The 13435-nt window shown below is 42.1% G+C and overlaps 1 protein-coding gene across 1 annotated transcript in view; it reads right to left on the bottom strand.

Moving 5' to 3' along the window:
• Window positions 1-13435, bottom strand: part of TSC1 (tuberous sclerosis 1) — a 54269-nt gene that overhangs the window by 11549 nt on the left and 29285 nt on the right. Inside the window, exons 11-15 of the mRNA XM_018565755.1 lie at window positions 12735-12847; window positions 12583-12643; window positions 10347-10439; window positions 6267-6822; window positions 3979-4022 (exon numbers count right to left, since the gene is read on the bottom strand). Coding sequence (XP_018421257.1) covers window positions 3979-4022; window positions 6267-6822; window positions 10347-10439; window positions 12583-12643; window positions 12735-12847 — 867 coding nt within the window. The remainder of the gene's footprint in view (window positions 1-3978; window positions 4023-6266; window positions 6823-10346; window positions 10440-12582; window positions 12644-12734; window positions 12848-13435) is intronic.

A 13435-nucleotide genomic window follows, 5' to 3' on the forward strand; every position in this document is an offset into this window, starting at 1 on the left:
CAGAATATACTCAATGTCAATGAGATATATCTGCAGAGTGACTTAAAAGGGTAAACTCGAACAATTAACTTTTCTTATTTGGTCCATTCTGCTCTGCTTAATAAACCATTGTAAGTGGTTATACTCACCATAAAATCCTTTCTAGGAGTCCATTGAGGGAAACAGGAAGTCTTAAACCTTAAAAAAGGACTGGACCCTGGCAAAAAAAAAAACTGTGGGCCAGAAGAGGATAATCCCTCCCCAATACAGGCATGTCTTGTGGCAAAGTAGTACTGAGAGCATGACCATAAACACCAAGGAGCGGGACCCGTGTGCCTCAATGGACTCCAAGAAAATAATTTTTGGGTACTAAAATCCTCTCTCATCCAATGAGGGACATGGGAAGTCTTAAAACTTTAAGCATCCAACAGTAGTCCAACTGAGGAATTAGGTGATTGCCAGCAGCCCAAAGAGCCATTTGAAGGACCCAACACCCAAATCTGGCAAAAGATGAGGCGGAAAGTCCACCTGGAAGAACTTCAAACGAGTGAAGGGAGGAAAAGGTGGCAGCATTGCAAATCTAAGTGAGCCTACGGTCACATCTGGAATGCCAAAAAGTGAACCAATCTTTCTGAAAGAAGCAGTGGCTGAGAGACTGACTGAAACAGCTCAAAACACACCCAGGCAATGGAGGTAAAACTTCCTTTTGCTGATCCAGAGCCAAGCAAAGGAATCAGACTCAGAGATGGGCCTGTCTCAGAACCTGGGCTTCAACAGCAATGTTGTTAAAGTCAGGGGACCAAGAAGCAGTGACCATTAACAGAGAATATCTTGATGGCCTGGCAGTGCGTCTGCTAGAAGTCTTACCAGGTAAGCGTACCACATCTGCCTATGCCAATTTGGAGCAATAAAGATAATTGGATGCCCTCTATCTCGACAAACCTGTCCAGTATGTTTTTTAACCTGGGGGCCAGAAGGTCAAAATCTGGCAACCACCACCTGTGGCACAGTTCCAGGAACACCTCCAGGTGTAGAGACCACTCTTCTGGGTGCAGATTAGATGGCCCTCAAACAGGCTGTTCCATCACTGAAGGGACTACTAGGAAGGGACCCAAATCTCCAAGATGTTTATCAGGAGGCGAGATTCCTCTCCCAACCAAGTCTCCTGCACCAACAAGGTAACCCGGAACCCCACCCCCCCCTCCCCCTTTTACCCAGCACAACAAGCAAGCACCCATTGTGAGAATCTTCCAAAAGAGAGGAAGAAAAGGACTTTCTTAAATTCAGAGTCGGGTTCCTAAGCCATCAAGCCAGGAATATCCTGGTCCTTGGTGTCAGCTGAAATCAATCTGTACAGAGACTCGACTGGTCTGCCCCATAATGACAGAATATTTTGTTACAGATGCCTGGAGTGAATTTGGGCAAAGAGAACTGCCTTGAAGGAGGCTACTATAAGCCCCAAGACTCCCATGCAGAGAGTCAGATGGCTTCTAGATTGAAGAGTTTTAACCCACAATAAGAACATTAAAGCTTTTACTGATAAAGGAGTACTCTGGCCTGAAACGTGTCCAGGACTAGACCCAGATACTTGAAATGAGACAGTTCCATCGACGATTTCTGAAGGTTTAAGGATCCACCCGAACCTTTGCAATGTCTGGAAAGTCAGTCAGAGATAAGCTGTCTGACAGCACCCTCGTCAAAGAGGTTGTCCAAGTAGCAGTCTAACAAATGCCATAGCAGCTCGCATGGATGCTATGGGGTCTGGGGCCTGATTAGGGGGGCTTTAGGCAATTGAAATATTGAAAATCTATGTGCATGAGAAGAGGAGAACACAGTACTGCAACATTACCAGATTGCATAGGTTGCTGTTGACACTGCCCCGTACTCCCCATTACATTTTCAATCAAAAAGAGCTGATGCCTGAAGTACAGGTGAAAATTGCAGAATCGTTAATGCGAGTCACAGATCTGGCTTCGTAGGCTGCGCAATCAGAATTTGTTTCACTGTCTTAGTAATGTAGATTTATTGGCCTCAGAGTTCCTGGTCATCCTGGCCAGCACTATAATTAAACCTTCATTCCTAATGCAGTGTTCTTTTAAAAATAAATCCTCTGTGATTTAATGTTTTGGGACAACAAAACATGAAAGCTTCCAAAGGGGAATGACTTTTTATACAAACTGTATAGTTATTATCTATATCTAGGATTAGAACATATTTCCATCGTATACATAAATCATTCCCTGCTTTTTTTAAAACCTAGAATTCTAAAAGAAATAAAAAGAAAACAAGAATACGCAAAAGGAGTCGCAGAACTGTTTAAATATAGACAAGACCAGCTCTGCAGGAAATTGTGGCTCCTCTCAATGTTTTTAAAGCGAGGTGAACATAGAGAAAAGGACTGACCTACAACAGCCTCACTTAGGTGACATTCAGTCATATGACGGCAGCACTGTGAATAAGTGCATGGACTATGCACAGGGCTTGAAAAATGTTAGGGTGTCTCACCAGTCAGCATGACCGGACTAAAGCCTTGCAATTTATGTTAACATTTTTTAGGGACACAGCTTTCTTTTGGAGGTATATAATTACCACTGGGGGAGGTTTATTATTTACTATATAAATGAAAAAAGTACCATAAATTTCGGAAAAGAAAATGTTTTACCTACGTTCTGTTAAAAAACATTTATTCTTACCCATATTATTGGTAAAATATAAAAAAACGGGTCAAGGCGGGTAAATAGACACCAAACATGCCAGGCTTTAAAATTGTGCTCTCACTCAGACGTCCGCGGTGACAATGTGCGGCACAATCATCGTTTTTGCACGTAGGTGAACCGGACGCATGTTTGTGTGTGCATGTGGGGGGGCGGGGGGACTTAAATGTGTTTTTTTTTATACTTTAATTTTTTTAATCACTTTTTTTTATACTCAACTTTATTGCTATCACATAGGGGGGCTAAGAGGCCTCTTATGTGATAGCTAATTGACATTACAGGTCCTCTTCATGGAGACATCAGGGGTCTCCAAGACCCCTAATGTCACCTAGGGACCCCCAGAGAAGCTGATGAAGCAGAGATCTGCTTCAGCAGCTTCTAAAACTGGAGAGTGACAGCAGAATGCGGAAGTGATGTAATATACATGACTTCCTACATTTGGGGACGGAGAGGAGATCAGAGGGAGATCGTATACTGAACTCCCGTCACAGAGCAGCCGTGCCGGTTGGGCTCTGGCGTCCTCTCGTCACAGACGAGAGGATGAGCGGATTTTTCAAGCCCTGACTATGCATGTTCTCCCCATTTGTGTGGCTTTCCTCCCACAATCCAAAAACACACTGGCTTGCTAATAGGCTCCCAAAAATTGCTTTTAGCAGGTGCATGCATAATGCAGGTAAATTAGATTGTGAGCTCCTAAGGGAGGAGGGATTGATGTGAACAAAACTAAATAGAGCACTGCATAATAAACATGCCCATACTATATAGAAGATAGAAATATAAATAATGAAGAAGTCCTGGAGGCAATCACAGATTTCGGTTATCAATTGAGAAAAAGGGGATCCATCAATTTCACCCTGCGACAAAGATTATTGACCATCACAAGCACATGTGATCTTTAGCAGTCACTAAAGAAATCATTCTTTTAAAATCTATCTGCACAATATGTCGTTTATAAAATGTCGTCTCTTACTGCCGTGTTTCCCTGCCAATACTACTGCCCCTGGCCAAGTATTCCGAAAGCAGACTAAGCTCTTAAAGCTGTTCATATACGGTTAAATCAGGTCATCTTATAAATTATTTTAAAAGTCTGGAATATCAGAAGCAAAATGATTCAGGATGGAGAATCTGGTCATAAGATCTTTGAACAAGAATTTAGTGACCGTGTTATTGGCCATGTGTTTGTAGCCAAACTCTTTGATCATCAAGCAGCCCCCACCTGGACACGGTTCTGGCCACAAAACCTCTACACATTTGTCCGCTATAAATCTAAAACAAAAAGGAATACCTCCAAAATGAGTCCAGTCAGCTGATTTGCTGGGTAAAGGCAACCTGAATGGCAAAGCAGAACAACAAAAAGACATTTTAATATTAAAGCGGAACTCCAACCAATGTTTCTTTTTCTTTAAAAGAGTGGGCAAGAGTTATTAGAACCAATGCCTGGTTTTAATTGAGGTCTGCATCTCCACTGTGAAGATTTCGCCTCGCTTCCCAACCTGGTAACAGGGAATGGGACAGAAAGTGAAGAAAAATCTTTTCAGCGAGGATACAGACTGCAATAAGAACAAAATCAACTGCACAGCACTAGAAAACCTCACATCGGGAGTAGCATGAATAATCAATCAATAGTGCAAATAGGTTACATATATATCGTAATAAATATAAAATTATTGAAAAAGTGTATCAAAATATCACATCAATAAATATAAAGTGCCACAGCAATTAATATAGGACTGACATAAATATTAAAAATAAATAAAATTCAGAATGAATAAAAAATAAATAAATCAGAAGACAGTCCAGTAGTGAAAATAATAAATAGCTTGTTCCAGGTGAAAAAACAAATGCTCTGCAAGGTCATAGTGTATACATCAGATAAGTGTTCCAATAGATATCGTGCTCTCCACGTGCCAAGAGACCCCTTCCCCCCCCCCGTGATTATGGACTCACCATATCCAAAAGAATACATTAAAAGTGAGTTTACTATTTTTTAATAAATAATTTTTTAATAAATTATTCTTTGGATGCTGCACCATGGAGGTTTTTTCATTTTTGTCTTTGATATGACTAAACATCTGATACGAGCGCATATGAAAAGGAAGTACGAGGAAGGAGGACGTTGAAAGCGGTCTCCGATTCGTATTCCGCTTGTTTGACTGTTATTTGACAGTCTAGAATTGGAGTGAGCACATAATCCTGGGGGGCGTCTCTTGGCACGTGGAGAGCACGATATCTATTGGAACTTTTGGGAATATTTAACACTTATCTGATGTATACACTATGAACTTGGAGTTAGTTTTTTCACCTGGAACAAACTTTATTTATTATTTTCACTACTGGACTGTCTTCTGACTTGTATTCATTCTGAATTTTATTTATTTTGAATATTTATGTCATCAGTCCTATATTTATTAATTGCTGTGGCACTTTATTTATTGATGTGATATTTTGATACACTTTTTCACTCATTTATATTTATTACGATATATGTAACATATTTGCAATATTTATTGATTGATTATTCATGCTACTCCCGATGTGAGGTTTTCTAGCGCTGTGCAGTTGGATTTAAGATTTTGAGGAACTTTGCGTTTTTGTATAGCAGCTTTTAAACCATTGGGGTGATTTTTAATCCATAAGCGCAGATTCATATTGCTATAATAAGAACAAACTTAACCTTGTCATATACATTCTTGTATTAAAAAAGGGAATGTGTCAAGGGAGAAATATGGAGGCCGCCATCACTGGCCTCTTCCTCTGAAATTTCTATTTCCCTGGCTGTAATTTTGAGCTGCTAGTTTGGGACAAATACACAGATAAGGACATCTGACTTTACTCAAGACTTTTCTGATCTGCATGCTAGTTCCAGGTCAGAATGTCAGAAGTATACAAGTCAGTAGGTCGACATAACAGTCAGGCAACTATCATTTCCTGAAGCACATTAACAGCAGCAGGCCCTTATGACTCCTAAGACATTAAATTTAAAAACATGCCAACAAATATGTAATGTGAAGGCATACCAAAAACGCAGCCAATTCATATCTATTCGGGTAAGCCTGCATAGCTCTTGATAACATTTGTCGATTCAACAGAACAAACCTAAATAAAAATCAGATTTTTAGCTGCCAACTAAAAAGGAAACTACTACGGAGAAACATGAAGGCTACAATTGCTCATTTTTCATCCTGCAAATGCGCTTTTGCCTGGCAGACATGCTGACCCTTTGGGCTTCAATACTTTGAGTCACTAACCAAGATAACATACAACTCCAAGCAAAACTTATTTGGCATAGAGTGGAGAAAGGTTCGAATTTGTCGATATCTGTCTGCGCCCTCACTGGAAAGACTTCCACTCACTCCCTGTCTGGGCGAGAGGCTTCCCCCATTCTCTTCATCTGGCAAAGAGAAATCTCCCCAATAGAATATCATTAACAAAAACCCTTCCTCACCCTATTAAAAACCATTTTTGCAGGATTTAACCTTTAAATTCACTCCCAATAGGCTGTATGGAGAGATAACACTGTGCGCAACTGAACAAAACAAAAAAAGTGTTCTATACATACAGTCCAGTCCTTACTTGTTCAGCTCTTTGGTGTGGGCATCAGCTCCTAGCTGTATGAGCCGGTCGAGCACCTCAGCAGGAGAGACGGATGTGCTGTCCTCCTCGGCTTCCTCATTGCTCCCTTTGAATTTTCTATACAGGTCTTCTGTCTTTTTGGAGATAAAAAGGCTTGCCGTTTTAGGCAAAGCCAGCTCAAAAAGGTGCTCGTAAGGGGCAGGATTGAAGCAGGATCTGCAGCGGGCCTGAGATTTGCAAGGACTGGGAGTAAGAATGTTCCTGTCAGTGGGCAAAGAGTCAGTAGTCTGTGGCTTCCCTGAGTTGTCATTCTCTGCGCCATTGGGTGGCTCAATGGGAGTGAATGCCTGTTTTAAGTTGTCCTGGGACCTGTTGCAGTGGAGCTTGTCAGCGGTTGGGTGGTCACAGATCTGGGTCACATTGCAGGCGTGGTTCTTCTTTGAAGGGGCAGGCTGGCTGTCGTAATGAAGACAGAAGGGGGAGTCAAAGCCTCCGCGGCGTACAACAGGCTCATGTTCGGACGTAGTGATCTGGCACAGCTCCTGGGATATAGCAGCTGCAGAACAAACACATGAACTTAATTCAGGGGTTTGGTTCCTGGAAAGCATTATGTCCAGATTAAATAGAGCATAGCTCCGTTTTATTTAATTTTCTTAAAGAAGAACTCTTGTCTAGAAAAAAAAAACTAAACCAAAAGCACAACTTTTCTAATGGCAGAAACGTTTAGACCTCTAAATGAAATTAAAATTTAGCCCAAGTTTCTGAAATTAAGAAGGTTGTTAAGAAATAAATGAAACTCCTAAACCATACACCTAGGAGAATATGTTGTCTGGGCCTGCCCAACTTTAAAAGCAAACCTGTGCTTTGTGTACAAAGGCAAAAAGGGTCACTGTAATGCTCTCCTCCCCAAAGCACATATTGATCTAATTGCCACTTCATTTAGCTGACTGGAGAGAAGCGTTTTTGGGTATAGGTGGCATCACAAGCGCTTGGTGACAGACCCAGCTGTCACATAGGAGTCTTCAGCACAATGTAGGTTTGGCAAGGAAGAAAAGGGCAAAGCACAAGTTCACTTTAAGAGCACTGGGAACAAGTGGGAACCAAGCTGGGTCTGTGTCTACCTACACCATAGAACCATCATGAGTGATACACGAAGCACTGGAAAGAAAGCCAATACTGGTAAGGGGAGCTAGTAGATTATTTGCATTTAGTAAAATAAATATAAAATGACAGAAACATTAAGTCTATACATTTTTCTAACTTATTTTAGAAATCCTACTTGGGTTATAGTAGGTGTCCAGCCTGAATAGAAATAGTGCTTAAGAGTTCTTCAATACTTTTTTTGGGGGTGTGGGGGACCAAAACTTTTTCCAGTGCGCAAAGTAAAACATGTGTAAACACCCCCCTCACCTTCCCAGTTTGTAAGGCACCATCTGTGATCACCAACCATAGTGCCAGCTCGGCATTTTGAGTTACCTTTATGGTCCTACCAACTTACCGTTTTTCTTTATTCCTGCAAGTGGAGACAATAAAGATTGCATTTCAACAGTTAGTACTTTAAAAAGGGTGATATCTGCTCAGGGATCCTCTCGTGTCATATGTTTTTTTCCTATTATCTGCATGCATACGAAGTAATATGTGCAGGCATTTATCACCTATATAAAAGAACTCAGAGCTGGCCCTGACAATGGCTTTGTCTCTCTCCTGCCACAGAAGGATAGTGCCATCTTTGTTTCAGTATCATCCAGGGTCAGCGTCTAATTCTGGAAGGAACATATTTCCCTTAGATGTCAAGATCGCATACATTGTGGTGCTTGGACAGCAAGTCATGTGTTCTTGTCTATGAATGCACATTTCTCATCATCTCTTGTTGTAGCCACTCATGTTGTGACTTGTTACCAACTTAGGTCTCATTCACAGCTATATCTTTAGGTGCGATTAGGGGTTCCTGCATCAGGAACTTGTGTTTTCCTGCAGGAGGAATCCCCAAGCTGCTGATTACAAGTGGCAGCTGCCACCCATTCAAGTTAATTATCAGGTGACAGCCACTGCATTTGAACAACGGTACACATGTAACTGTATTTGATACAATTACATGCGGTTAGGAATCAATCACTCCCCAAATGGACACACGATCGATGGTCAAAGGTTAACCTTACTCCCACTCTGGCAAGCACGGGTGCACCTTCATGCAGAGAAAGGCTTGTCTAAGAATTTAGCAGTGCCAGGTCTTGCAGGTGGACATTAAGCCAAGCATATTTATCTTCAGTCGGAGAGGGAGAAGCCTTTAGCTGCCCATACACCTTGCGATCAACGGATGACACTTTTCGTCCGATGATCGAACAGTTGTTACGATTTTCATATGGCGGCCCCATCCCGCCCTGATTATTGCAAGGTTGGATCAGCGGTAATTAAAAGAAAGCACCTGAACGAATTTGCTGTAATCGACCACACGTATTTTCCTCTGCGCATGTGCAGTGTAAATCATAAGAGTTCTGACGTACAGAAACACCACCAGCCTTGCGAAAATCGTACGATCGGCCAAAGTTTTCTAAAAATTTGCCGATATTCGTAAGGTGTATGGGCAGCTTTTGCAGTCTGTTTTTTAGGCTTCTTCCGCTGGAGAAGTGCTCTTACCACCAATGGCATGTTTCATGATGTTTTCAAGAGCTGGCATTGTCCCTTGAAGGCCTTGTGGATCAAATATTTTTTTTTTTACACAAGGGCTCAGCAGTCCAGCCCTATACCCATATTGCCCTGCGCATATGTACTGATATGAGACACATGCAAGAAATAAGATGGGAGGCTACCAACAAATGGTCTCAGCTGAAGTGTAATGCTTCAGCCATCTGCACCACATGTTCTATAATTGAAGGATCATTTGCAGCAGTGGTTAGATCTCTTAAGGGATTTGGACCAGTCAGACATGATTTAACAAAAGTCAAGTCACTAAGGACAAAATCAGATGAAGGGCAGGGCCCCCCCACCCCCTCTTTTCAGGACACAGACACCTACCACCAGGCCATGATCACAACACCCCCCTGAGTCCTAGCGGGGACTGGAACACTACGCTCCCGACCCACAACCTTGCTGCTTTTATCTTTCCTGGCTCCTCTCCCCTTGGCTCCCTTCCCACCCGCCTTATCCTACCTGCCCCTCCTTTCTACCCCAACCCACACACCTCCACCCTAGTCTATCCCTATTGATGCCATACATAAACAAACTCTTGTTCTACATGTTCTTGAGAGCCAGAAATTGCCAACCAACCCATGTTTGCTTCCCAATGCCAAATTGTCCTTCTACCTGAGGCCGTGTTAGGCATAACCAACTTCATACTCTAATACCTGATTCCCGACTGTATTGACCATGTTGTCTGCATTTCTCCGGTAACTGCTTCGTTATACTACATAGGGTTATCATTGCCATATAACGCATACTATGCTGAACTGAGTAGCCTTCCTATGTACGCAATACGTGTAATGTGACAATTGTACCTTTCTATCCCAGATGTACATTGAAGACGCTGTTATGTTGTTGAGACACTGTCTCCTCATGTCATTGTATCAGTCCTATGTACAATAAAGCTGATGTTTGATTTAAAAAAAAAAAAAAAGTCTTTATAGACCCAAGCCTGGAAACAGCATTGGTAGAGGTGGCAGGCAGATTTGATAGTTTCAGAATGGTGTGCACTGCATTTATTTAGTGCCACAACTGTCTTTTAATTTGGGAGTACTAGTAGTAGACTGTGACACCCAAGTTTCCCTTCCTACTCCAGGACTGTATGCTAGCATGCATGAGTGACGGCGACCTGTCCTTAAGGTTGTCTTTAAACAAACGTTCATTGCAGAGTAAGAGAGGGGGCACGTCTGACCAGGTCTGTTAGCTTTCAGAGTTCACTGGGCAGCATGGACAAACTCTGGTGCTTACTGACTGCACAGTCTTATTTAGACACACTGTACGACTACTAAAACAGAACAGTGGGAAACTATGAAAACATAGTTATTTGGTAACAGGACAGATCCATTAAAAGTCTAGAAGACAGAGGATGACTTTCTCAATTATTAGACAGCCAATGCTCACCTTCTTCTGTATTATTGTGGTCAGCAGCCAGCACTTCAATCACTTCAGAAAGCTCACTCAGAGACACTGTCTTCACAACTTTGGGAGAGTCTTCTGCGGGTATAAAAGAAAAAGCATATAGCACAACTTCAGCAATCATTTGCTTGTTTGCAGTAGCCAATCCATAACGAATTAACTGCTGACATTACCACTGATACAACTAGTCCTCATCTTGGCACAGGTGTTTGCCAAGTAAAGCAAGTCTCAAGGTCCAAGAAGATAAAGTGCACAGAACACTGGTCTAAATGTTGGTTACGATTTCCTAATGCTGTATAACCTGCTTATTTTGTCATAACTTCTAAAGCTGAGAAGGCCAAAATACAAATTGAAAAGGACCTTGTAAAATGAGACAAAAATAAATTTGATGTGTGTGCCACCCCAGAATTAAGGTGCCCATACACTGCACGATTATCGTACGATAATCGTATGCGATCGGGTTTTCGTACGATAATCGAGCAGTGTGAACGGAGACGTGCGACCGTTTCTACTGTACGGTCGCACGTCTTCTGTCGAACCAGCATGTTCGAAAACCAGCCGGGAATCGTACGATTCTCGGCTGGTTAGAACGGTGCTCGGAAGATAAATGCTGAACGGGCCGGTGTGCGCACGTGCACACTGCCCGTTCACACTGCCCGTTCAGCATTGCGGTCATCGGAAGCCCGCCCCTCAGGAGGGCAGGCTTGCGATGATCGAGAGTGCGATCTGCCTGTCCAAGATAGGCAGATCGTACGTTTTTTTAATCCCTTTACAACCATCGCAAGACTAAAGTCTTGCGATGGTTGTAGAGTGTATGGCCACCTTTACAATGAAATTCCAGCCAATTTGTTTTCTTCTCAATTGTGGAAAGGGAGGAAGGGTCAGAGAACCTCTTTTACATCTGTATTACTGTGTCCCCACTGGAGAGAATTCCCCTCACTTTCTTTGTCACTGAGATCAGGAACTCTCGTCAACAGACATAGGGGGGCATCTATTCTGTTTCATGGCAAAGCAGTGTTAAAACAGACAGCGAGAAACAGTTACTACAAGGTTTCAGCTTGAGTCGTAAAATCCTCCCTCAGCTGCTCATGCATTTTACTACATCAAAAGAAGCATTAAGTAGAAATCCCATTCTTTCCTATGTGGTTGGTTCACATGTATGTACTGCAGTTAGTGAAATTTTAAGGCAAACTATAAAAAGGCCCATTTACAGGAATGTGTGTAACCAGTCACAATTCAAGGTGTGAACCCCCAAAAAGCTCCCAAAGGTTTGAACCTCTCAAATTTTAATTGCATACCATGTCCTCATTAGGGAAATCTGGTCAGTGAGCACAGACAGCTGGAGTTTTCCTTTAAGGTCACATAGTAATGACTAGGGATGCACCGATACTTTGAGTACCAGTGCCGATACTTGGCATTTTCATGAGGACTACCAGGCTTGCAGCGGTTGCAGCTGGGACCTGGCTCTGGCGCTCCACCACTGTCCTGAAATCATTAGTCTGTATTGTTTTAGAAAAACTGTCACATGACAATAAACATAAATGTATCAGTACTCGTAAGTACTTGGGCAAGTATCAGTACTCGCAAAACTGATATCGGTGCATCCCTTTATATATGTTTATAAAACCAAAATCATACATTAAAAACAGAGATGTACAAATCCCAGGAGCTCCGTGTGCTCCTTACAAATGACAGCGGCCTCCTAACTTTTGAATTTTTCTCTAGTCTAGTATTGGAGCTCGAAAAGTATCAGTACATATACTTATACCGAGTACTGTACTTAGTATCTGTGCATCCCTAGTAATGATGATTGACATAGAAAATACAGAAGCAAACTAACTGGTTCATGACGGTTTTTGTGTTTTTGATTCATAGCCGCTTAGCTATGGGGTGAGGAGCAGATGACAGTTTTTTTTTCCCAAATGTAACACTGTTATAACCAAGATCCCAAAAGAGTCGTTTCCCCGAAAAAGTGGTTCGATTATGTGGTTACACTAGATGCAAACGGTGCCTAGAAAAGTAGTTCTTTAACCTTCACAGTCTGGGAACAGCGAGCAGCAATTTAAAGAAAAAAAAGTATTTTAGTGTGTAAATAAAATTTAAAGAACATGGAACATTCACCAGTGCATTTGTGGGGCGGAAAACAATTATCTACAAGGATTTAAACAATACATAACCTGCACGCATAATATTGCTAGAGTAGAGTAAACTTGAAGCTTACCAGAGCCCTTTTCTCCCTTGACGACTTGCTGATTGAGCTTGCACTGATCGGAGCTTTCATACTACAAGATGGAGACAGCTATGTCAGCAATGCACTGGGTAGAGGAGAGCAATGAACAAGGCTTACCGTGCTATCAGCTTTACAAAACTTACCTTTTTGGGGGGAGTTGTGGTGGAGGAAACATTTGTAGGGTTTGAAGACTCATCAGAGCTCATAACAGGGGGAGGAGAGGTTGCCGGTGTGCCCATGGGAGTTATTTTTCCACCTAGGGTATAAAAGAGTAAAAACACAATATTAAAGTAGACTTTGTATGGAAAAAAAAAATAGGATTTTTGTACTCACAGTAAAATCCTTTTCTTGGAATCCATTGAGGGGCACAGAAAGTCTTAAATCTTAGGATTACGCTGCTACCTGCAAAGGGTTTGGACACTGGCAAACTGTGGGCCAGCCCAGAATAACCCGCTACTACTAGCATGCCTCAGTTTTGTGGCAAGGCCGCACCAAAAACATAAAACACAGAGGGGTGGGACCTGTGTACCTCAATGGAGTCCAAGAACATTTTGTTTTACTGCAAATAATATTTCTTTTTTGGCCATTGAGGGACATATGAAATTCAAAACATTTGGGATGTCCAAAAGCAGTCCAATGGAGGGGTGGACAACACAAACAGGCCCAACAAAAACAAACACAAATAGATGCCTGAGGGACCTTATGGCCTCATCTGATGCCAGCTTGAGGCAGAACATCCACCTGGCAGAAATTGTTAACAGGAGACCAAGTACCAGCCTTACAAATCTGGAAAACATTTGGCAATGCCAAAAAGCCTAAGAGGCATTCACAGATCAAATAGCAC

This window comes from Nanorana parkeri, unplaced genomic scaffold, assembly GCF_000935625.1.
Source record: "Nanorana parkeri isolate BGI_ZX_2015 unplaced genomic scaffold, ASM93562v1 scaffold884, whole genome shotgun sequence".
Classification (NCBI taxonomy): Eukaryota; Metazoa; Chordata; class Amphibia; order Anura; family Dicroglossidae; genus Nanorana; species Nanorana parkeri.